This window comes from Argiope bruennichi, chromosome 7, assembly GCF_947563725.1.
Source record: "Argiope bruennichi chromosome 7, qqArgBrue1.1, whole genome shotgun sequence".
NCBI lineage: Eukaryota > Metazoa > Arthropoda > Arachnida > Araneae > Araneidae > Argiope > Argiope bruennichi.
The window spans coordinates 65,855,727-65,883,436 of NC_079157.1; the positions used below are offsets into that span (position 1 = coordinate 65,855,727).

At 26.3% G+C, this 27,710-nt stretch overlaps 2 protein-coding genes across 7 annotated transcripts in view; one reads left to right on the top strand and one right to left on the bottom strand.

The window, feature by feature from the left end:
• LOC129976327 (protein hu-li tai shao-like) overlaps positions 1–15,285 on the top strand; it is a 63,375-nt gene extending 48,090 nt beyond the window's left edge. For 2 of the 6 annotated variants that reach the window (XM_056089835.1, XM_056089834.1), the window contains exons 11-18: positions 1,963–2,055; positions 4,217–4,409; positions 5,540–5,659; positions 6,473–6,535; positions 6,823–6,894; positions 10,029–10,108; positions 10,913–11,078; positions 11,164–15,285. In XM_056089835.1, coding sequence (XP_055945810.1) covers positions 1,963–2,055; positions 4,217–4,409; positions 5,540–5,659; positions 6,473–6,535; positions 6,823–6,894; positions 10,029–10,108; positions 10,913–11,071 — 780 coding nt within the window. In that variant the 3' untranslated portion in view covers positions 11,072–11,078; positions 11,164–15,285. The remainder of the gene's footprint in view (positions 1–1,962; positions 2,056–4,216; positions 4,410–5,539; positions 5,660–6,472; positions 6,536–6,822; positions 6,895–10,028; positions 10,109–10,912; positions 11,079–11,163) is intronic. The other 4 variants (XM_056089837.1, XM_056089836.1, XM_056089838.1 and 1 more) reach the window with 4 other exon arrangements.
• A 2,889-nt stretch (positions 15,286–18,174) lies between these two features.
• On the bottom strand, positions 18,175–27,655 carry LOC129976287 (gastrula zinc finger protein XlCGF62.1-like). The gene is made up of 2 exons (XM_056089776.1): positions 27,502–27,655; positions 18,175–21,564 (listed from the first exon to the last, which is right to left on the bottom strand). Exon 2 carries the CDS (start codon positions 20,458–20,460, stop codon positions 19,534–19,536), a length of 927 nt encoding a protein of 308 aa, XP_055945751.1. The 5' UTR covers positions 20,461–21,564; positions 27,502–27,655; the 3' UTR covers positions 18,175–19,533.
• Between the last annotated feature and the right edge of the window lie 55 nt (positions 27,656–27,710).

Consider the following 27,710-nt stretch of genomic DNA (forward strand, 5'->3'; position numbering starts at 1 on the left):
TTTTTATCACCAATCTAAGATGTCTGGATCTTGCAAATCAAAGATTTTTAAATTTTGTTTCCTTAAATTTTCATATTTTCCTGAAGTTTATTTTGCTATAATAGCAGAGATAGTATTTATCTGTTGGAGTTGTAGAGTTAAATGGAAATCATGATATGAAATAAATTTCTGTAGATAGCAAATATTTTTAATTAAAACTGTACTTTCAGTTTATTGGGAATTGTCAGCTTTTAATTATGTTTATAATTAGAAAATCTTCTTCCTTAAAGAATTAGTTCTACACATACTCAGTTACTTTTTTTTTCTTCAATAATTTGAATCCTGAAATAAGGGATATACTTATTTTTTTTAAATATTAAGTGTCCGTCAGGATTAGTAGTTAAAATGTACTTTGTAAAATTTTTATTTGCAGTGGTTAGGTAAATTGTTTTGGTTATTGCAGAATTTCTGATACATGTGTTCTGAATATTTTTAATGAAAATAATTAAAACTCTCAAACTTTTAGTAGAATAAGTCATTTGTGTTCTTAGATTACTTTCAAAACACATCCTTGCATAAGATATTTTTTGAAATTATGAAATCAGTATGTATAATAAAACATAATCATAGTTGCCAACAATATTAAGTCTGAATATGTGAGCTAAAGACAAAATTTGAAGAGGAGGATGATCTTTAATGAAGATAAAATATTTTTTGCTGTGTTAAAATGTGTGACTGTTAAAAAAAGGAATACAGAATTGAAGAACTGATTCAATAAATGTTATCAAGAAATTTTGTTGGAAGTTTTAATAGTATATTTTATAAATGGGAACTTCAAACTTGGCATATATTTTAAATCTTTATAGTATATAAAAAGTTTTCTTTTCAATATACAAAATATAAATGCATAATAATGAAGTGTTTTTTATGATCAATTAATTATTTATCCATAGTATAATTTAGGAAATAATATTTTTAAAAAATAATAATTTATTTTAATATTGACCTATGTTTTCTTCTAGTTTTGCATTTGTTTTGCTGAAGTTCTTATATTGGAAAATATATAGTAGAAAAGTGAAGTTTAATAATTTTTATTATTAGAATGAATATAAAAAAAAACTTAATGGATTGTTTTTACGAAAGTATTTTTTGTCATTTGTACAATTACAAATTGCACTTGTGTGTTGGGAGTAGGTGGTAAAAGACATATTTGAAGAATTCTTTAAATGAAGAATTAACAAACATTATTACACTAAAACATCTTGTTCGGATAGTTGATAAAAGGATTAAATATGTAAATTATAGCAAATTATGATATGGAATTAAAATTAATGAAAAGAATTTTGGTTTAGATTAAATATTAATTATTAGAAATATTAGGTCACTACTAGTAAGTATGTTCATTATAATGACTTGCAAAATAAGTTTTTGTCTGACATTTATTTTACATAGAAATGGAACTATTAGTTTGATGAAATTTTCACTTGATATTTAATTAATTGGAAACAAAAAATTTTTATAAATTAAAATCTATATTATTATTAAATAATTATCAATGTTGTTACATGTAAATATGAGAGATTTTTGAAATAAGTGTGGAGAGATGGAGTTTGTAAATATGCATCTGAAATAGATGAATTTCCTATGGTCATGTACTTAAAAATGTTTTGTACATTGTTAGTTGCAGCTTTCAGTAACTCAGTGAAAATGATTAGAATTATTTAATATTTTTTGTAACTGAAATAAAAATCTATACTACATATAATTTTATTAATAATATAAAAAAAAATTTTTATTATCACTTATATATCAGAATTTTTTCTCATATGACCTATTGAAATGATCTACAAACAGTATTTAACCTAAAATATCAAATAGTATTCTGCTACAATAATTAATTGATTTTTTTTATTTTAAAATTTAAATTCTTCAGATTTTTCAAGTATGCATGTTTTATTATGTACTTCTATATTTCATGCACAGCTAAAAGCAAACAGATTAAAGTCAAAAGTTACTGCCGGCCCACAGTCTAATATTTTGGAAGGTGTTACCTGGGAAGAAATTCGTAAAATGCAGGTGAGTAAATTTTATGTTTGTTTATCAGCTTTCTACATGTGTTTATTTATCAAGTGATTAAATATAATTATACAAAATGAATTATGCATATTCTAATTTTTCTTAATGTTGTGTTCAGGAAGCTTATCTTTTATTTAAGAATTTTTATTAGGTACCAAAATAATTAGCTATAATAAAAATCCATAAAAAAAATTTATATTCTTGATAATATTGTAATTTTCTGTAATGAATGCCCTTTTGAATATATTTAAAACTTCATAAGCTTTCATTGTTAACAAAAAAAAATCTTACATAATCCTTTTAATTACTCATTTATGAATTTATGTGGAAGTGCCAAACTCTGCAAATAATTTGAAATTTTGATGTTTACACACAGACAAGCAAATTTTTGTAGCTTCATTGTTCAGTTTCAGCATCACTTTATTCTGAAATAATTTTGCTTGACACTGATGAGTGATGATAGAAGTGATGCAGGAGATGCATCACAGAATTCATTTATATTTGTAATAAATTAACTCATTCTTAAGTTTTCAGAATATTCAAAATCATAACTAAAAATGCTATTTTTTCCCATTAAAATTTGAATATTATTATTTTGAATGACTTATCACGGCTTAGTTTTTTCTCTTCTGTGTTTGTTTTCCCCCAAAAGATTTCAATCTCTCCACTTCTTCAGAGTCTTGATATAAATCTAAACTTTGTTCTTCATCTTAAACATCCCAACGATTATCCATTTCTTTTCACTTTCTCTTCTAAAATTCCATTTGATTTCTTTTTAGTGATTTCATTAATTGATCAATTACTTTGTTATGAATAATAACTCTAATACAGCACATATTAGTTTATTTAGAAAAATATATTGTTCCAATTACATCATGCCATTCCATACAACTATTTAAATGTTACAATACAGTCTTTGGAATCTATCGTTTGTTTTTAATGGAGAGAAAAAAATATTGGTAGACAAAGAAGTAGATATGTTGTTGGATTTACTTTAACTTACTATTCCTTCTCTACAAGATGTTAAAAATATGTTGATAAATGGGTTTTGGAATTATCATAGAATTATCTCTGAAACTTTATGATTTACTACAGCAAACAGTATTGAAACTGTATTATTTAATCACTTTATATTTGTTTATTTCCTGAAACTAATTTTTGCAATGCTAAATTAGTTTAAAAAAGGCTTTAATGAGAAAATAGACAAATGAAATGACATAAAATAATTTCAGAGATAATGTTGATGAAGGAATTTTAAATTTGTATAAACTTTTTCACTATTTCAATTCAGTGTCAGAAGAGTAAAAAATCTTCAAAATAATCTTTACACTGCATATTAAGAGGCCCTTTTAAAATCTGATCAAGTTAATATCACATTTTAACATATTTGTTACTTAATGAATGTCATTGTTATATTTTATTTTAAATTTTTAATGTTAGTAATTTTGTAAATATAAATACATAATATGAAGAAACAATCACGGAGTTTAATGGTTTTTATAATTCATAGTTTCTAGGAAATAGTCCAGTTTTTATCTTTTGTCAAGTTTTCTTTGTCAGAACTGTGCCAAAAATGATGCAGTAAACTGAATAGGAAAATAAAATACAAAAAAGTATTTTAATCTTATTAAAAAAAAAAAAAAGGCTGATACATTATTTCGGTTTTAGGAGAAAAATCAAAGCCTGCTTAACTCAGAAGTTACAATGAAGCTGAATTATTTTGAGAAAGATTAATTAAAAATTACCACATGCACGCAATAAATATGAAATTATTGAAAGATGAACCATATTAATAAGTTAGTGATTTCCTTGCTTAAAAATAAAAGTATTTTATTTTTATGATAGATTGTAGGAAATAAATAAACTTCAAACTAATATAATACCAAAAATTATTTTACAGGACTTGTCAAATGGAATTACTAATTAAAGGAATCATTAATTTATTTAATAAAGATTTTAATAATTCATTGCAAATACTCATTGTAGTCCTAATATATAATTTATAGTTTTTTTTTACAAATTTATTTATTTGATAACTATATTAATAACATTTTTATTTACCTTTTGCTCTTCTTAGCCCACTGATTCAAATAATTAAAATCTTTTTAAAGTGTGTTTTACATTTAAATTAAATAGAAAGTATATTTTTACATTTGTGTAGGATGCTGTTAATGCTTCTGGAGACCAAGTTGTGCTTGTTGGCGCTGCTTCGAAAGGTATAATACAACGAGAATTTCAACATAATGCTATGGTATATAAGAGTGCATATTCAAAGAATCCATTTGACAATATATCAGAGCAAGAACTAGAGGAATATAGAAAACTTGTAGAACGGAAACAGCGAGGAGAATTAAGTGAGTTAAATTCCTAATTATTTATTTTTCTTTGCTATTTAATCAGTTGAAACTTTTTGGAATTTGTTGTTATTTGCATTCTGCTGAAAGATGTGTAGAATATTTGAAACATAATGAATTTCATATAATATTGATTCATAGCATTCCACACTGAATTAATTTCAATTTATGATTTCTAAAATACGAGAATTCAATCACCTCAATGTTTCATGTTTCACTTCATGTTTAGCATCTTGTTCTCAAGAAAAAATATAAAAACTCTTGTGTATTTTTTGTGAATTTGATCAATATCAGCCCTTTAAAAATTCATGCTAATTGAAAATAATCCAATAATAATTAGTGATATGGTACTATTTTTTTTAAGTTTGGGATATTTGCATTATTTTGTATTAGACAGATTCTTTTTAAAAATTTTGATTGTTTCTTTTGATATCTTTGTTTGTGATTTTGTTTTCTAACTGAATAAATATTTACTTTAAAATTGCCCAGCAAAGTATGAATTTATCTAAGAAAAACAACTCAAAAATAAATACTTTTAAAAAAATTTTATTTTTGAATAAACCAAAAAAATATGAATTATTACCAAATTTGAATTAAAAGCATTCAAATTAATTAAATTCCATAACAAAAAAAATTAAGTTTAATAATGTTCTTTTTGTATTTTTCATTTAAATGAATTTCTACAGATTGACTTTTATCAATTGTTAGAAATAACTTTTTACTTGATGGTTATTTATAAATTTTAGTTTTAAATTTTGGAAACTCATGAATGATTAAATCCTATCAGCTCATAAAAATATGATTATTTTTATATATTTACAAATATAAATATTATAATTGCAGAAATATCATAATATGTTTATCTGTATTGTAATATTTCTTTTCTACTTAAACTTTTTGGAAAATGAAATATTTGTTTCCTATCAATAACATTCATAAAATATTTTTAAATCAGTTGATTTATCCAGTATGTTTACATAAAATTTATGGATATATGATCTTTTGTTTGATACACTTGTTTTGGGTTTAATTTAAAACATTTTCATTCTTTCTTTATAATGCTTTAGTTCCTTAATCAGTATAGTTTAGAATATATCGAAAATAACCTTTCAAATACTTTCACAATATAGTTGAAGAAGATGTTCCTGATGATATTAAACCACTTTTGATGGAACCTGTTGCTGAACCATCAAAGCCTGAACCACCACAACCGCCCACTTCTAAATCTCCGCCCTCATCCCCAGCCAAAAGTAAGCATATCATTTGATTGCATATTACAGTAAAATCCATTGTAATCAGCGTCCATTTAATCTGTACTATCAGAATAACAGCAATTTTGTAAATATAAATTTAAATACAAAATTTAGATGTGGGATAAAAATATTTATGTAATAATGAATTATTGTAAAGGAAGTGCATGCATTTGTGTTGAGAATTCTGCATCCCATGACAATAGCAATCTTGATAATGACATTACAATAAAATGTGTATTACAAAAAGAGAAAGATAATTGCCCACATTAAGTAAGAAAGTTAAGTGGGAAGAAGCAAACAAAATATTGCATACTTTCTTAAAGTTTACCAAACAGTGTTAAGCCATATCAGTGTATTGTTATGAATTTATAATAATACCTCTCTTTGCAGTTAGTTTCTTGGTAAAAAAAATAATAATAATAATTTTGAAGATAGCTTTAATGGATGTTGTGCCATTGTCAACAAAAAGGAAAACCCCGAAATATTCTAGAATCTTGGATAATTCCTTTAGGATTTGAGCTGCATCTTACGTCGGTACATCTTAATTGAGTGAACTCTGTCTTGGATTCTTGACTCTCCTGATTTCTATCTTCCTCTTTGGACTATGTCTCTTTGGTTTGTAGCTCTTACAATGAAATCTTCATAATGGATGAAAACAACTCTCTCCATAATATCATAAAGAATAAAGACATTGTTATGTACTCCTTAAATAAAAAAAAAATATTTAAAAAAATGATATATCTATATTATGTGTATTTTTATATTTAAGATTGACTATTGTTAACATTATTATTTTTTGCTTATTTTTAGGTAAAGATTCTGATAATGTTGCTGTTCAACGGGCATTAGCTGAGCAAGGTAGAACTTTACCCAGTATGCATGCTTTTTCATTTCTTCCTTTTTTTTATAATCATTTTATGCAAAATTTTCATTTTCTACATATTTTATTTGCACTGCATGTTTTCTTTTCTTTTTTTTTTTTCTTTTAATTTATTTTTATACTATGAATGGAGTTAAATCAACTCAACACTTTGAAATATTTTTCTATTTTGTAAATCTTTTGTAACTGCTGCAATATGTTATTGAGACCACATACACTTTTTGCTATTGTTTTTATGCATGAGAGCATGAATTGTATGATAAAATTGCATGTGTTTTAGACTCAGTTGAATCTATTGAAAAGAAGCCAAATTTCTTCAAACGCACATTTTCTGAAAGAAAACCCAAGAAGTGTAAGTATATGCTGGAAAAATGTACGCACATTTTTTTTCTGTGACTTATTTTTATTTTAAATTATTTTATTTTTGCATGCTGAATATTGAATAACAATATTTTTAATAATCATCAATGACTGATTTATGAAAAAGATTGTATCATTTCTTAACTGACAAGGGGAGGGCATGAAGTTGAAAATTGAGTTTGGGATGGGATTCAGCATAATGGTAGTATACATTTAGAATGTTAATTCATGAAAATATTAAAGCACAATAGCCAGCCAATTTCTCGAAATTGGCCCTCAAATTTTGAGCATAACTTATATACCAAAAAAAAGTGTCGCCATTGCCGAGACCCAAATAGGATAGTAAATTAAGCGCTGGCATAGTATTCAGGAGACCAATTCAGTTCTGGGCTAAAATCGTTTTTATTTATTATTATTTTTTTCCATTTTTATTTTTTTAAAATTTATTTAAAATTAATTTAACATTTTACAGAAAGGTTTAATTAAAATATTTTTCATTTTTTATAAAAAAAAAAAATATTTATTCTCCCAATTCTTGGATTATAATTTAATTTTTAGATGAAAAATAATTATAAATGCTTTTTTTTTTAATTTTCAGTATTACCTAAATTAAATTTACAATTAAGATGGTTTCAATTAATATGATACTAATTTTTGTATAGAAAAATAATACAAATAAGCAATAACTTTCTCTTTATGCAAAAATTATAGATTACTTTTTTAAAAATAATTTATGTTCATTCATACGATTCTTAAATTATAATTTAATTTTAAAGTGTTAAAATATATAATTTTAACTATAAAAAAATAATTTGTTATAACTCAAGGGAGCTGTATTTATATCGATAATTAAAGAGAGCAGCTGAAATTAATAAAGTTATAATGTCAAACATTCTTGGTTGGGTCTCATACCCTCAATTTTGTGCCCTCTCCTTTTGAGCTGTAAAAATGTCAAAAAGATGGCATTATAGCAATAAAAATCATGTTATGATGGAACTAGTATTGTCTATTTAATAATAAGGGGGAAGGGAATATGTTGTCACAAAGTTCGAAATAAATAGTTTATAATATGATGAGAAAAAGAAGAAAAAATATAGCTATTGGTTGAGGGGCCAACCATATGGGGAAGAACAAATAAAAACGAAAGATACTATAGTAAAGCAAGTTTATTAAATGCTATGGGTACTTAAACTTGAAAGTACTTATATCCCAAGATACATCAGCTAGTTGCATATATTTAACTAAGATTTGGATTAATTTATACCTTTTTTATCTAGAGATAATTCAAAAATCAGTTGTACTTTTGCTATAAAATAAGATGCATATATAGAATATACCATATTGTAATTGATGATGATCTCTGTAGTTCCATTTTCCATGAAAGATAGACAGGTTAGAAAGGTTCCCATGAAAGATAGACACTATTAATATGCATCATAATGAAGCAGCTGGTAGTTATCCTTTTAAGTTGGTCAAAAGGTGATGCTGGAATCAAAGATTGCCCACACACTATTTATATTTATAAACCATACCAATCCAGCCTACTCAAATAAGGGTTTAAGACCTAATATGGAATGGTGGGGAGCAATTACAGTAACTCACCCAAAGTGGGCAATAATTAAAATATAAATAGAGCAAGACACTATATCTCAATCCAAACCAATGGAGAGTAAAGATGGCTATATGGCTTATTTCACCAACATGAGAAGTGTTTATTTACACAGTAATATATAATAAAAAATATACAGCAGCAATATAATGTGTTACAATTTTGTATAAAATGTAATTCACTTATAAAATAGAAAATCACATAATATGACAATGTTAAATATATAAAAATGATTGATCTCCTAAATAAGTGAGTCTAAAATTATAACACAAGAAATAAATTGATAAAATTATACAAATGCATTAAAATCTTTCTAATGTAGCATCTTAAGGTATTGTAAATTATCTTACAGATTTTAAACGCTTCAATTTTTTTTTTTTTTTTTTTTTTTTTTGATATATTAAATTCCAGAATCACACTTTCCTGTTATCGATACTTTTTTAATTCTTAATGTACATGCATCAAACACATAAGGAAACAAGTTGCTTGGTTTCCCACAGGAGCAACTGAAATGGGCATGAAACAGACTATTGTTATTCTGGAAGTAAATCAAGTATTAAAGGCAAGCAGCTTGTTTTCCATCTTGTTAATGAATTTTCTATCTGACTGAGTTGAAATCAAAAGATCCCCAATATTTTTGCCATTCTAGAATTATATAAAGTTTCATTTTGTGTTTAATACATGAGTGAAGAGCCAGGATATTCAATTCCTCTCCATTAATAGTAGTTTACTTTATAAAATGGTCAGCTTGTTCATTTCCTTTGTTACTAGCATGGGCTCACATTGGAGAGACTGACCAATAGCCTTGCATTATAAATATTATCCTTGATTCTGAAAATTTGTACGATGCTCACGCATTATAAGGATAATGCTATATAGAGAAATATCTACAAGTAGATTGGGAAATTTTGAAATAATCAACTGGGGTAATTAAATAAATTTCCAAAAAATAAATAAATAAATTCAAATAAAAAAATAAATTTTCTTAAAAATATTTCTGGAGGTAGAGGATTGTTGGTATTAATATTGATAAATTAAAATGCAAAAATCCCCATTTGGAATTTTGTATGTCATTTTTCAAGTTTTAAAGCAAGGTTTCTTATAATTGTAAGCATTCGGCATAGTTTCTGCCTTTATGATTACTTTTATTCTGTTTGAATTATAGTTCATTGCATTTTGCTCAAACTGTTGATTTATTAGTATCTATGTAAGACTTCATCTATTTTTAAAAGACAAGTACTTGTAACTTTTGTCAAATTTCATGTTCATAGAAATTTTCAATTAAAAAAAAAAAAAAAAAAAAAAAAAAACCTTAGATTTGGAGAAGTTAATCACCCTTCTATAACAGAAATGAAAAAAGTTAAAAAACTGTTTAATTAACCTCAAAATTTCTTATTTTGATCAGAACTAATAATATTATTACGCACACTAATTCTGATTTCAGAATACTGATGAACAGAAATATTATTTCTGCTTGAGTGTTTTTTAGTATTTATTTGTTAACTTTTCCATTTCAGCTGCACAAGTAGTTAATGGACAGAAAATGCGTTCATTAGAAAGTGGAGATGTTTCAATAGCATCACAAAGTAGTAAAGAGGTAGGAACTACTTACTGTTAAAATATAAATCAAGTAATATTTTTATTTATCATTTTATGTCCCATTGTCATTTTTTTTGCTCTTAATCTTCGTAGCAAAAATTCAATTAAAAAAGAATTAATATTGCTAAAATGATGTGTCTAATTTTAAAATAATCTAGTAATCAAAATTGAATTTTTTTAATGTTAATAAATTTCTTTGCATAAAAAATTTTTCAAATAAAAGTCACAATTAAAAATTTCCTAAGATGTTGCAAACTTTCAAAAAATTTTAAATGGTTAAAATTAAAAGTGTTACTTTAAAAGTCATTCAATTTAGGAATTGTTTTTCTTATGGGTAACTTTTGATTTTTGAAAAAATATTTGACTTTGTAATTTAAAATGTTGGTCACTAGATCTATTTTAATACTAAAATATGGCCATCAGTATTGAGTAATTTTTCTTTCTAACTAATGATGATATTGGGCTGTATTTGATATAAGTGAACAAGTGCACCGTTTTTTATAGAAATAATCTAAAGTTATAAAAAGTTTTAAGACTTTTAGGAAATATGAAAATTGAAACAATTATAGAAAGAAAAAAAAAATTAAGCTGTTAAAGAATGACTAAGAGAAGTTTATGTTCATATTTTTGTCATTTTTAATTTCTGTTGGTGACTTAATAATGTAATATATATGTATAAATTTAATTATTGAACACAAAACAATTTCCTACAATATTTTGTTGTACTTATATAAATGTTTTTTAATAGAAATACTTAATTTTGTGAAATAGTGAAATTTTTAAATACATATTTTAATTTTAGGGCTCTCCCACAAAAGATTTAAGTGAAAGTTCATCAAGAAAAGAAAAAGAAAAGGAGAAAGAGAAGAAGAAGAAGGGTGGAATTAAAGCTCCATCATTTTTGAAGTCCAAGAAAAAGCACAAAAAAGAAAAGCAAGAAAAAGGATCTACTGATATATAGTAAAAAGGTTTCATTCCTGATTGTTTTACTTAGTACAAATATAAATTTTATACCTTTCAATATTCTAATACTTTTTATTTAATTCTTTTCAGATATTTTTTAGATTGCATTAACAAGTGAGAAGGATGATGTTTATTTCAAGTGTGCATACTTTCATTGAGTCTGCGTGCTACGCTTCAATAGCGCTTTTTTATAGATACAATATTTCATATTTATGTGCATTGTTGCTGAGTTTACATTTGTATTTGTTGAACTTTCACTTAGATATTAATTTTTTCATAAGACAAGCTTCTTGAGAAAGTTTTATATGCATTTTAATTGATTGTAGGTTGTATTTTTCAAAGTTTGTTCCATGACTTCTATACAAATTAAGATTCTTTATATCTAAAACTGAATTTTTTTATTTAATTTCTTAAATGCTGGACATTGTTATGGAGATAATCATACTTTCTCCTATGAAAATCAGTTTTTTAAACCGTTGTTGATGATTTTTTTTTAAAAAAGCACAATTTATTCTATCATCTCTTCCTCATCCTTTTGGAGGGGGGAAAAGTCACATTATTATATTCTAATGTTTTTTAATGGAGCAGTTTGAGTTTTTAAAGTTTTAAGAACATTATGCAATTTATAGATTAAATTGTGCTGATATTTTATCTTAATTCCAAGCAATTGTAGCTGTTGCTTTCTGCTGTGTGCTAAATTTTACTGTTTGCTGAAAATTTTAAATTGTAATTTTTACTATATAAATGCCTTGATATAAAATCTATTAATTTGTATCCAGAATAGAATTTAGATTTTTTTAAAAAAGTATGTGAATCACATCTTCCTGTTGCTTGTGAATTTAAAGGAAAACAATAATAATGCTTCCATGAAAATTATCTTTAGAACTGAGACATTGAATAAGATCAGAATTAAATGACATATTTTATTTGTTTTATACATATTAGCAAGCTAGGCATACACATAAAATTTATTCCTATTCAAAATTTTATTTGGAAATTAAATGTTTGTTAAGAACTGTAGGATTTTTGTTTTACTTTTTTTGTGATTTTAAATTTCTGAATGAAGTTAGGGAAAAGAAATATGCATATAAATAAAATTATATTTGTTTCCTAAAGGTTAAATTTTTCCTCACAGGTTTGTTTCCTCTATGATTAATTCAATGTCTAGTTTATAAAAATAATTTTCAGACTTTGCTGATTTATTTTCATTTAATCTTAAGCACTCACATTTGTATCGATTAAAAAAGAAACATCTCACTGTATGCACCCTTCTGTTTTAAATGTGAAATTAACATTTTTTTTCTATCATAATATGATTTTACCAGTCAAATTTCAATGATATAGATCTACATTTATAAACAGTTTTTGATTGTTTCTTTTAATTGTCTTCTAAGTACTTAACATTGTTTTCCTCTTGATTCTATTTCTAATGTAATTGTGTTTATATACTAACAGTATTTTATATACATCTAGATTTTTTTATATTTAATTATTTTGGATTTAACCATTATCACTACATTATTTTCTCCTATTATTACATCATATTCTTCTGGTTGCTGCTATTGCATTTTTTTTTTACGAATATTTATTGTTGCTTCATTCTAGTCAAAGCTATTTTTTGTTTTTAACTGTCCAGTGATTTTTTTCCCTCTTAATTATTCATTGATTTTAAAAATTATCCTATGCTTAACAATTTTTACTTTTTGGAGTGTGTATTTTCTTATCTGAAATTCTTTGTTCTGTTGTTGATAGTATTTGTAACTCCAATAATTTGATTACTGTAGGCTTGCTTCTTAATGATCCTAGTGGGACCATTACAGAATAGAATAGATAACATAAAATATCATGTGCTGTTAAAATGAATGTGTAGAAGATAATTGGAGTCTTTTTTTTATATACAAAGTTTCTTTGTACACATTTAAAATGCTTCTGTGTGGCAAGCCTACTGTTTTTGTGATTTAAATTATTCCCAATTTTGCTCAAAGTAATGTGGTGTTGAAAGTAAAAGAACAAAATTTCAGTCCATTTATCAATAATTTTTTTTTTTATTAAAAACTTGGTGGGGACTTTATATAGTTTTGGAAAATTTGATATAATTTATTTTTTGGTACTGATTTGTGATCCTGTCATTAAAAAATTGTTTGAATACAGGAACAGGTTCCATATTAAAAAAAAAGAGAAAACCACTGCCATTGAAGAAAAGAAAAGCAATTTACACGGAACATTTTACACTTCCATGGAAATGTTTCTATATTAGATTCTTTAGCAGAATTGCTATCTGGAATCGATTTGCTGTTATTGCATATGCATATATATGCTAACATATTTGAAAAATTAATTTGTATGTTACTTCTAACTTACAAATTTAAATAGATATTTTCTATTAAAAAACATTTTCATGGAACTGTATATTAGTACTTTTGTAGCTATTGTATAGTTTTTATATAAGATAACTACAGTTTCCTTGCCTAAAAATTTGGTCATTTTTTGGCTTCGGGGCAAGTTATTTATTGCAAGTAATACTCTGATGCTGCTTCATAATTTTTTAAACCTCAGATTTACTGAATAACACCACAATTAAAATATTTACTGTTTTTGTAGTGAATGCCAAATAAAAATTGGAATGTGTTTGATATTTTAAAATTTAGTTTATTAATGTGTTAATTATCATTTATTCAGTAAATGCTTATGCTATTTATTGAAACTATTATAAACTATAAAGTTAGATTCTAATTTTAAAAGGTATTCAATAATGTTTTTATTTAGCAAATATATCTAGTTCTTAGCTTTTTTTTTTAATTATCATTTTCTAATTGGCATTGACGAATTCTATTTTACGTTGCATCATATAAAAAATTTGTTGATCTGTTTAACTCAGAAAGAATGTATCCCATCTCACCAACCCTTTTTCATTGCTTCACTTTTTTTAATGAAAAGCTCATGAAAGTTTCTGTTTATCTATGCATATATTGTATTAAAATATAATTTCTAATAAATATTTCGATAATTACCTGTTCAAAACTCTACTTTGTGAGAGTTTTTAAGTGACTAGGTAATATCGTTATATTAGAAATTATGCAGTAACATATGCATTAGTACTATTGTGAAATAGTGTTTTTAAGCATTGCATTTTAATTATTATGTATGCTTTTCATGCAATGCTATGCTTTTTTTGTTAACTTTCTGTGCTTTTTTCCCCTTACTCTCATTTTGATTTACTGTATTCTGAAAGTTTTTTTTATTTATTTATTCATAAAATAATTAACAAGAATCTAATAGAATTTGCACATAACAGAATTTCGTAAACTGACTCGTATTTCAAAACACAAATGCTAAGAGCTAATATATTGCGAAAAAGTGCTTTTCCCTGATATATCATGCACATAATTTAATTCAGTACAAAATAAAATTTTCATCTTGAAGTACTTTGATACTGAAATAATTTCTGTACACTGCCAAGCAAATTAGAAAAACTACATCTTAATAACTTATTTAACTTTTCTGAGCATTCATGTATAAATAAGTTGTTACATTATTTATAATTCTCTTTGCAGAAGTTCTTTTCCTTTTTTTATACATTTTCATTTTCAGTACATGATTTAGAGAATTTAATGTATATATATATAATTAACATATTTTAAATAAAATTGCAAGTGGAAAGTTTATTGAATATTGCCTGTGGATTCGGGAATTTTGTTCATCTTCCACTGCAATTTATATTTTTTAGTTCCTACTTATGAAAAACATTGACATAAAATGGTTGAAATGTGTAAATATTTACTTTTAACAATTATTTACATTGATTTATTAGCTTAAAGGCATCTCTAACATGCTTTTAAAGCATGTTATTTACGGAGTGTTTGATTTTCTAATCTTATTTTCAAATGTTTCATTGTGCAGCCTCATGACATTTGGTTATGAAATGTATTATAATAATTATAGCAACTAAATATTTATTTATGTTTTGTTTCCATCTTTGATTTTTTTACTAGCTTTTTATTAACTGGTTCTGATTTTTTTTTCCATTAAATGAAATGAATTATAAATGTTGCTATTATATGCATTTTTTTTTTTTTTTTTGAAGAAAACTATTCTTCTACAGCATATTACAATTTTTTTTTTCAGTAGCTCATCAATGCATTTGCTGTTAAAGCAGTTTTGTTCTCAATAGCCAGAAAGAAAATAACTATAAATAAACAAATTTATTTATAACAGTTTTTGATGTTTTATTTTGTTATTCTTTTATTCACCAGACAATGCGTTCTTAAAAATTTTCCACTTATAACTTTTTCATTTACAAACTACATAATAAGAAGTATTGTGATCATCAAAAAAAAAAAAAAAAAAAATGTCACCCAAATCCAATGGGCACATTTTTGGAATTCGATATGTCTTATACTTTATCTATACTATACTATATCTATATACTTTATTTATTTATTCAGGTCATTTTTTTAAAAAAAAAATATTGTATTCATAGATAGATAAAGTATGTGGTTCTAATACAAAATCTATCTAGGTATATACATATGAATGAAACTTTATTATATTTTAAAGGAACTTAAGTTTTTTTAATATTAGTAATTGATATTCTGTTTAATAAAACAATAACAAAAATGAATTGTTTAATTTCATAAATTTCTGTCATAGATTCTATTCCAAGATGTATGGACATGTATTATGCCATTCACTATTGATGTGTGCCTAGTAGATTTATGTGAAAGTTATTATTCCTGTATTAAACTTCTAGAAATTTCATTATTTCTACTAAAATAAATAGTACTCGAGGAAAATATCCTAATACCTCAAGCTAATACGAGTTGAATATGAGCCCATAAAGAAAAAAGAAACAATGATAATTTATATTCATTTTTGATATATTTATTTGGAATTTAAATTCAAAACAAATTAGATACCTGCTACTTTGAAGATTTATTTAGTACATAATATCAATCAAAATCGGCCATTTTTAGTAATCTACTAACTAAAAACTTTTTTTAATATATATATATATATATATATATATATATATATATATATATATATATATATATATATATATATATATATATATATATATATATATAAATATATATATATATATATATATATATATATATATATATATATATAAATATATATATATTTAACATTGTTAAATTGAAAGGAATGGTGGCTCATCAGTTCCAAAATAAGCAATGTCGGGGGAAAAAAACTATTTATCAAAAGGCAGCAATTAATAATTATTAACCTACTTTTGTCTTAACTGGCCTACAAGTTAATTTCAAATATGAAATAACTAGCATATATTTTGCTGTTAGTGAAGAATTAAGTGAATGTGTAAGTGATAATTTAATACATAAACAAATTATAGCTTCTTTAACACAGTGACCTTGATAATGCTGTTCTAAAATACATCAAATAAGTAGTAAATTATCTGCAATATTTGTTACTTTTTACATATAATAACTAATAAAAAAAATGTGACTATTCTGTAGATAAATGTATTTTTGCTGAGGCCATAAAAATCGAAATTGCACTCATAAATAGCAAATGGGAGAATATATATATATATATATATTAGTTTTTTTTTTATCTTAATTAAAATCTTTTTTCATTTCCCAATTTTTATCTTAAATTAACCCATATTACTTCATTCTTTTATTTCCTGATCCAAATCCCACTTCTTTATTTACTTATAACACACGCTCTAAAATATTACTTACCATTGCAGCCCCTCAAGTTCAAGCGAAGGGATACAAATCTTTTAATGCCTACAGCTTTCTTTCAAAGATGACCTAGATTCTCTTTCTCTAAATTGACACATTTCAAAGAAATATCAATCAGAAAATCTCTCGGTAAAATCACTAAAGGGAAAATTTCTGTTGCTTAGCTCGTGTCTTTGGTTTGAAGGAACACTATCCAATTTCGTCCCCATGTATAAATCATGTCTCTCGTAAAAAAAAAAATTCAAAAGTTTAGCATAATTTTGGCTGATGTGTAGCCAAAATAAAGACATATATCGAGAGAACTACGGCGATCTTCGAAAATGGGGGGGGGGGCAGTTGACAATGCTTCAATTTGAATCCGGTCTTCCTGCAGCTCTTATACTTCTAAATTCGAAGGGGAGTAAAAGCTAGCTTCAGGAAGAAGGGTTGGTCTTCAGATAAATTGTTAAGTTGTAGGCAATTTGAATACTTGGACAGGCTGCACACTGAACAGGCTCGCCAGCGTTTCATTTCCTGCCTTATTTTTACGTTTTTGCTACTTTTTTCCCATCTTTGTTGATAATCATACTCAGAGTAAAATAAGAACCAAAGAGTGTGGAACTCGCCGAATAGAAAAGTCAGTACATTTGATCAAAAACGAAAATGTAATTTTTAAAAACAATTTCAAGGGGCTGCTGCAATCCTAATGGACTGGTTAGAAGCTATTGTAGGTGTGCATTGATTGAAAAAGCAATGAATGCTCAAATATTACCGATGTAAGCACGTATCACATTTCAGATCCAACGTCTCACAATTGTTTTGACATCATCTATAAAAATTATTTTATTATAGTAATATTTATGGGATAGGGCGCTATCTATAAATTTCGATATGTGTAATATTACAATCATTCAAAATTCTATACAGAATAAATCATTCTGTATCGCTAATTCTATAAGCAAAACTATCGAAATTGGTTCTAGTTACTTTTTGGGTTGTAGGCACTCAATAAGTTTAATTGGATTTTTAGATTTAAAAAGCATTGTTTTTTTTTGCTTTCTTTTCAAACAGTTCGGAGCATATTTTTTATGCGTATTTTTCTACCACATTAAAATTCAAAATATTGCCTTTTTAGTGATATTAATTGAATTTGCATACATTTTTTCTCTTTGTAATAAATATTTTAAACATAACTGTTATAATTAATTTAAAAAAATACTAGGACAAATATCTGAAGCATAAACATTATCAGCCAAAAGTTTGAATTTCCTTTAAAGTTTTTGGAATTCATATAAAAAAAATAATTTTTAATAAAGTTTTTTTCCCTACTATTATGAGAAATATTTTTTAATTCCTAAATTATACTAAAAATAAGCAGTACAAAAGTGCTGTTTGTAAATAATTTATTCAGATTAAATGATACAAAGGGTATAATTTTGTTTGATTCATACTTTGAATCATGTTATAAGACGATAAATATTTTTGTAAAATTAATAAAACTATAACGGCATATGAAGAAAAAAATAACATCTGAATATAGTCCATATGTTATTCAATGTAATTTGTCCATAGAAACTTGCTTTACAAGCCGGCTCAGCCTTTGCTAGATTAAAACTCGTTTTTTATAATCCTGGTTTTAAATGCCGCGATCTGAATGACCTTTATTTCCATTAATGTATTTCTGCGCTTACCCATATATACAAATATTTTCTTCACCATTTTGAGTTAACTTACGTCTTAAATAATTATGCTTATTTAAGATTTATCACAACTCTTCTTCTTACGTAATTAAATATCTGGAAAAATAATTGTTTTTATTTGACTTTCAAAAACAGACTTCAGAATAGTATCCGATGAATTTCGTAATGTTGTTATTCGTCGTTTTGAAGCAGTACTTTTATTTATTTAATTTTTGTTTTGTATGAAGGATTCGGAAGAAAAACGATGAGGGTCCAATCCTCTCTCTCCACCTCCTGATTTTGAGGCTTCAGTCTTTTGTCAGCTCAATGGATATAATATGCTCAATGCTGTCTACTCAAAATAGCCTTGATTTGAAAAAGGCAATTGGAAGTCAGCTGAGAGAAAATCATAAGGTTCCTTTTTAAAAGATGATGTTCACGGCTAACTCCTAGCAAGATTTTTCATCGTGGTGCTTTTTTTAAGGCTTTAATGGTGTGGCAAGCCCCATAAAGTGGAGAAAAAAAATAAGGGCAACACTGACAGACCCATAACAATTTCATTGGTGAAATAAAAGTAACTATAAAAATTAAAAAAAAAATTCTGGTTAAACCTAAAGCAAGAATACTCTATTCCAAACTGTTGAATCTTAAACTTCATAAAATAAAACAATTTTTACTGATGAAATAGTAGAGCCAGAGAATTAAATTGGATTTTTTTTATATATTTCTGATACATCAAAATATTGTTAAAATATTTTTATCCACTCAAAATAGTATTATATACATTTTTTAAAATAAATTTTTGAGACATCATGATGTGCTGTATTGCCTTAATACGCAATTAAAATTATAAAAACAAACGAATGGTGTTAATATTGTTGGCAACAAGTCTAGATGACTGTAAACTGATTTTTTGTTTAATGCAAAATTTAAAAAAAATGGAATCCTCATCGTTTTTTTATCAGGACCCTTAATATTATAGATTTATCACCAAAACTACATTTAAAAGGCGTCTCATTAGTATAAGAAAAGAAATGACTCGTTTTCATAATAGAATATCTAACAAATTTCTCTTATACCTCAGATTTCACAGTTGAATGGCTTCTTAAATGCACTTTTAAATTGCTTTCTTTAGAAAATGACGTGTGACATATCTCACATGGGTACTGTTTCTGGTTTAAATGAGTCAGAGAATGTTTCCTTAAGTAATCTCTTGTAATAAATGCTTTTCCACACACATCGCAACCAAACTGCTTCTCTTTTGCATGGATAAGCAAGTGAGCGTTTAAATACTTTTTTGATGTGAATTCTTTGTTGCATTCGTCACAAACGAAACCCTTCCCATCTGGATGAGTAAGCATGTGCTTTCTGAAAAAAGCTTTCTTGACAAAACTTTTACCACATATCTCGCACACGTTAGATTTCTCTCCCGTATGTGAAAGAGCATGCCGTTTTAAATGGCTCTTTTGACCAAAAGCTTTGTTGCATACCTCGCAAACATGGGGTTTTTCTTGCGTATGAATTCGCAAGTGTCTCCCTAAATTGCTTCTATCACTAAACGCTTTCCCGCATTCCTCACACACACAAGGTTTTTCTTTCGAATGCGTGCGTAAATGGATTATTAAATTTCTTTTTAAGGAAAATGTTTTACTGCAAATCTCACACACATGAGATTTTTCTCTCCTATGAATACGCATGTGTTTCACTAAATCGCTCATATGACTAAACTCTTTCCCGCATTTTTCACACACACAAGGTATCTCTTTCGCATGAGAAAATAAATGAATTATCAAAACACTTTTCTGAGAAAATCCTTCGTTGCATACATTACAAACATAGGTATTCTTTAATGAAGCGAGTTCATCAGTTGTTTCAGATGATTTGCACTCATTGTTATTTTCTTCAGAATGACTTAAATCACTTTGGTCTGATTGGTCACTCTGGTCTTTCCCAGGTCTGTTGTCCATGGTTAAGTCCTGCGCGACTTCCACATCAGTCATGTTGTCTAATGTATCAGTAAACTGTCAAGTACAATAATCCTAAAATAGAACTGTATGCGAAACAAACTGTGGCTTTCCTGTGTTCCACACAAAAGCTTGCACAGAAACAGTATTTCAATGCTAAAAAAAAAAAAAATATTCTTAATTTCTAATTGCCACGTCTTTCTTATCAAGAGGAAAGTAAGTGAAAAAAGGAATAAAAATGTTCTAACATCTCCAGAATTGTCAGCACAGGTGAAGGTTGAAGTCCTTTATGTGGTGGAATCCAGAATATAATAAAAATTGCATTTATATACATAAATATTCAAGAACTTTTTTTACACAGTAGTGCGTTTGAATTCAAATATATTTATGAATATACAATGTTAATTGCTGTCATCCTCTAAGATTCCTACATTTGCTTCTCAGTTAATGCATTCATTTGTAGGTTCATACTAGTCATATCTTAATTCTTCAACTTCTTAAAAGCATATATACCATTTGTTATGTGAAAAGATATACAGCATGCTAAGCACGACTCCTAATTATTAGATTCATATAGTACTATCATATAAATAATTAACTCTTTTTTTTTCTTCTAATAAAAATGAGCAATAAAATATATAAAAGCTCTCATGTTAGTAGTTTTTCTGAACTATATACCTGCTATTCAATAAGACTAATATCTTGATAAGAATACTTTTTCATTCCACTTCAGTAAAGTTTCCTGAATATAAACTCTTGAAAACTTTTGAGAATTCTTTAACAGCAAATAAATTCGATATGTTTTGATTTGCAGGCCGTAATTGTATGCTCTAAGCTCCTTAATTGGCGCAAAATAGTCAAAATGTCTCTAAATCTCGAACAAATAAAACAATTAAATTCTTATCTTCAAGCTATGTAAAAGAATCCTATATGAACTCGATTATTCTAAACTGTTCTCAAAACAGAACTTGTTGGAACTCATAAGCATAAAAGTCAACCATCGGCAGCACGGCGATATGATGCGATCGAAGATTCGGCACAATAGTAGAGCACAATCACATTGAATCCAAACTCGTTCAATTCAGATCAGGAAGTTTTTCACATGGTTGACAACGACGTTTTGACATGGCGAGTGCACACCTGAAAATATGAAATCCGTACTAAAATGATATTGAAATCAAAAGAATAATAAAGATTTTCATGATCGATAAACAGAAGGGAGAATAATTTCACAAATTGGAAGAGTATAGTTATTTAACAACAGAGCCACTTTTAAAAAGGTAGGGGATCTGGAGACACTACAACATAATAAATGTGCAAGTAGAAACTCGGCTCTAAAGTTGGTTGCGTTAAAAAATATACTTTAATGCCTTGCGGAAAATTCTAACCTATTATCTCCGTAGTAATAGAAACAGATGACGACCACACACACACAACCGTTCTGCCCCCCCCCCGCTCCCTGTATCCGATAAAATGACAAAAAGTGAAGAATAACAAAATGACTAATAGATATTAAGATTTTAGAAATGAAGATTTCAAAGATTTTAAAATGAACAGGCCTAATTTAAGAGTTTCTATTTCTCACTCCTCTTTTATACTCATATATTGCAATGATACAATTTAAAGTATCTATTAATTCCTTTTCAGTTATAACTGCTGTACTACTTTTAACTTTAAACACGTCATATATCACTAACCATTACGTTTCAATTTCAAGCGAAAGATCAAAGGCCTTTGCGTCTATTTTAGATATGTAGCTTAGTCACTATTATGTATTAGCTTCAATTATTTACAAGCTGCCATTCCATGTGTATCAATTTTATAAGAGATGGATACTAATAAGTAACATTTACACCATTGCTTTCTATTCTGTTTTCAAACGAAAGAAAAATATGAGGCTCAAGATATAAAATTAATTAATTCGTCTTTGAATGAACATTATTGAACCATTTAACAACAACAAACGGTTTGCGAAATTTTGAGATGAAAATTTTAGTCTTAAAAACGATTCAAGTCCAGTAAAAAAGACAAAGAACTTCAAGTTTTAGTGGCTGAAAATCCATGTCAAACCGAAGTTATTCACCAAGCAATATCATTTCGGTTGCATGCAATGGGAAAGATAACAGAAGAAAGGAAAATGAATTCCTCATAAATTGACGGAAGAAAACAAAGAAGAGAGTTGGTATCAGCACGAATTTACTTTCTCAATATAAAAGAAAGAATTTTTATTGTACAAAATCATTACGGGAGATGAAAAGTGGATTTTATACGATAATATTAAACATAAAAAAGCATGGGTTGATCCGCCAGTAATCAGAAACAGTAGCAAAAACGAATAATCACGCCAAAAAAGTGTTACTGTGTGTCTGGTGAAACTGGAAAGGAATCATCTGCTTCGAACTTCTGAAACTACTGTTACAGCTGAATGTTACAGGCTCCAATTGATCACATTATGTGATGTTCAGCAGGAAAAAAGCTCATATACGAACCAAGGGAAGCTGAAAATGGTATTATTGCATGACAAACGCTCGTTCACATACAGCAAAATGAACCCAGGAACTCATCCTCTCCTTAGACTAGGAAAGCAACATATTCTCCAGACTTGACTCCTTCTGACTGCCACCTATTCAGATCAATGTCATATTTGAAAACCAAGATGTTCGCGAAAGTTAAGGATGTGCAAAAATAGCTCAATGATTATTTTGCTTCGAAACCACCAAATTTCTATCGCGAAGGCATTCATCATCTCCACAATAAATGACAAAAGACCAGATAGTAAAGGTGAGTATTTCGACTATTATTCTTTATAACTTTTCAATAAAGCTGAATTTGACACAAAAAAAAAAAAAAAAAAAAAAAAGAGAGAGAGAGAGAGAGAGAGAGAGTTTCTATTTGCACATCTAATAATTATTTACAGATCATTCAGTGTGATATATTCAAGTGAAAATATCCTAAGGCAAAATATCTTATTGGTGGTTCCTATATCTATAATAAAATTTTTAAAAAAAGCTAGATATAGTTACAATGATCAGAATTAAATATCTTGATACATCTCTATCAAAAAGTCTGAAATCAAAAAGAAAAATTCGTAAAATATTTCTCAAATTTATTTTATTTATATCAAATAAAAATAAATTATTTTGTTTTGACCTAAAATTAAACAAATTAAGAGTCACACTAATTACAATAATAAAAATAAAAAATAAAAGTTCGCATTACTGAAATTTTCTTTTACTTAAAATAAGATTTCTTAAACATTTCCGCCAGAAAAATTTTGCTGAGACCTCCAAAAGAGAATATATTAGCCAGCTGTACCTATGGCTTCGGCTGAATTTATATGTTCTATATATAGAGATGAAAAAGCAAAATAAAAAATACTTTGTTTTATGTTTAATCTCTTAAGAAATTTAAGACACTCAGTTGTAGTTCATTACTAATCTAAAGATTTCAAACAATAATTTTTTTTTGTCTTAAATTTGGCACATCATATATATATGCATAGTTAAATAAGACTACTTAGTGCTAATAATATATAATTGGCTGTAGGAGAAATATTGAATTTCTTGGTTTACACTGGCTTAATTTTTTTTAATTTTAGGACATTAAAAATGTTAAAAGGGGGGGAGGCAACCTAAAAGCTTTTTTTGTCAGATAATAGGCCTATGATTTAATATTTGATGTAATAGCACATGTAGATGGTTTAATATAAACTGCTACAAAAAAGAAAATTCCAGCAATTAAAATTTAGATAATGTGCAAGTGAATATTTACATTAAATATTATTAGTCATATTTATGGAGTAAAATGCAATGAGTGCATTGACGAACGCCAAAGCATAGATAAATAAACACACAGGGTGTCCAAAACAAGCAGAACAAGTATTTATTTCCTTGCAATTAAAAAGAAACATATACTTCATATCACAAAGTTTCATCAAATATGGTACCCAAATGCATGAAAATATTTTAGCTTTTATAGAGGGGATTATAATAGATTAGAAATATTAATTTTTTATGCAACAGATATAGAAAAAGAAATCTAAATCTAGTAAAATGTTTTTTTTTATATTCTTCTAAAGTATTCAATGTTTCATTCTTCTATCTGTAAAATTTCTCTAAAATAGTAAATTTATTGACAATTTTTTCATATCTCTGATCTAAACTTTCACTGCAATTTTCAGGCATAATATACATATCACGTAAGATTATTAAAAGGGCAGAATCAAAAACTAACAGACTATATTAACTTTTTTAATTAAAAAAATGGTTACATAAAGCAATGATTAAAATGCTTAAAAAATTTTCAACATGAACACTTTCAATACTTCTCCAAAGTTGTATTGCTTTTAATAACATTTGCCTATATATGATCGAGTTCATCACTTGTAATTTAAAGACACAGTTTCTTGAATTCGTCAATAAAGAGCTACAGAGCATGTACTACTCAAACCAATTCAATCCGCAGATTAGACATAATTCCAATCAAAATTAAATGAATATATCTGTTACCATTCAGCATACTATTATACAAAATGGAATCAATAATGTGTTTCTAAAAATAGAAATGCGTAATCTAATTATAGAAAATTGCCACTAATGATGAACTTCTTGTATGAAGCATGGATAATTAGCGTTCCAAGAGTGACAGTTTTGAAGATTGCTTCTATCTCATTAATCGTCTAAATCCCATTTCCCAAAAAGAAAGTTTTTATTTTATTTAAGATAAGATCTAATCTTAAAATTCTAGACACTGATTGTATAGTTATATATTAATTGTTATATTGACTCATGAACTTCACAAATATTTCACTTTTTTGTTTGGTAAGAGTAGAGTTTTTTGTAGCAGTAAGAGTAAAATTCACTTTCGCGCAATTATATTTTCATAAATTATGATAGAAAACTTCAAAATTCAGCTTAATTTTTATTTATAATTAATTTTTTAAAAAAATTGCCCCAAAGTGCACATTTTCATCCTTCGAAGTACATATGTGCCAAATTCGGTAAAAATAAGTCAAATGTTTGGCCTGCAGAGAACCAAAACATACATATTCATTTTCAGTATTAATAGAAGTAAGTAAATGTGCATATTTTTATAAACTTTGCATTCGATTTTATTCAACTGTTGATTTTAAACTTGCAATGGCTAATCTATGTAAAAAGAATAAACATAGGTAAATATAAAAATTAAGGTGTAACTCATTAAGAATTATTTATTTTTTTCACATCCACAAATCTATACACAAAAAGGTTTTAATTACTATTAAATGAGATAGCATGACGCAGGTTTAGAATTTAAAAAATTAAGCAAAATTTCATAAAATAATGCATTGTGTCAAACAAATTTTAAGACAAACACCAAGTATGATCAATTGAACAATAAAATATATACAAGAACTACCCAAGATAATAAAAATATTACAGGATGAGCACATAAAAGAAAATTAATCTCAAGAATGCTAAAATTCAATTCTGAAAACAGTGAAATCCATATTTTTATAGAAATGTATCAAATTTGTAAATGCTTTGTCGTTGTTATTGGAACAGAGAAGCATTTCCTTTCGCTGTTACATTCATGACATTGCTCTAAGAGAACGTAGGCAGAAAAAATTGTATATTCAAGAGAAAAAAATGAATATTTCAATATTAAGAAGATAATGCAAAATTGCAAGCTGTACATTTTTCAAAAACTATTACAATATTTAAATATTTAATTTATAAAATATTCTATAATATAGGCAACATTACCTTTCTTTTGTACCTATAAAAACTTTGCATACAATAAAGAATTTTAGTATTTTATATACTAATAAAGAGTTCTTGACAAAAATTATACCTAAAATTGTCTGTATAGATGATACAGAACTATAAATGCTTTCTATAATCATTTTGGTTTAATTCTGAAACTATCAATCATAAATCTGAAAATTTTGAAGGACTTTTCAAAATATATATTTCTATGAAAATACCTTTTCTACATTATATCATGTTAAGTATGAAAACTGGTTGCTAAATATCATAAATTACAAATTTTAATATAATATTCCAAAACTTGCCAGCCAAATATTTTGCTGCCTTTCTTTTATTGTAAATTAAAAATGACTATAAAAATAGTTTATATATATATCCAAAACAAGATATTAGAAATTTTCCAGATTCACAAAAGCTAAATTTATACAATATGGGATATGTTTAACAGGATCCAAAAGTTTTCAAAAAATTATTACAGAATTTACATGAAAATAATTTAATAATATATCATAAATTTTATGCATATCCAGAAAAAGTGGATTACTCCTTGAAAAATAAAGAAAAAACCTATCATAAAGTTATTGATTAAAAGAACCTTTCTTTTTAACATAAATAATAATGTCATGCAAATTGAAAATAACTATAAAAAAAAAAACTGAAGAAGTATTTGCCAATCATTTCATCCTGGCATGATGACAAGAGTCTTACAAAATATGGATGAAGCAGAATTTACTCTCAGAATATAAACAAATACTTTCTTTCTAAAATACTAAATAAGTAATTTGTCATCAGTGAGAACATTTTAACAATAATTTTCCGCATTCATTTTTAATATTCAAACAACACAATCATTAATTTCCATTTGGCTTGAATTTTATTTTATAATATTATAACTACATATATAAGTAATACATAAAAACATAAACAAGAGAGTTAAAGAAATTTTGATCTTTGAATGTTTCTTTAATATTTGTTATTTCTATTGTGTAAATTAAAATATTAGTGTAGTATAAAAAGATAAGAATTGTCCTAGAACTAATTTTAAAAAAATGAATACTTTATTAAAAATACATAATACTTTATGCATTTATTATTATTATAAAGGAAGCAAATTAAATAACCGTATACTTAAATAATTAAAAACTGAACATCGAGTAAGATTCAGTAAGCAAAAGGAACATGGAACTATTTTCTGTATGACCAATAGTAATATTTAGATATACTTGACCAAGCAAAAAGTTAAAACACGAATATGTGAATTAAAACATCAAACAAAATTTAGTACATAAATAAAGAGTAACGACTGGGAAGAATAATATAAAATACTTACTGGAAGCAATAAACTGAAATGTTTGATTGTTTGATACAGTAACACTAAAGTTAAAGTTAAATGTCAGGGCTTTGCTTAGTATCTAGAGCAAAGGATTGTATATTATTCCCTAGCATCCAGACAGTAACGTTACTACTAAGTACAAGTATACAGCACTACGTTAATGACAGAAATGTTAAGGTGGGTTCACAAGAGACCAACCATTGCAC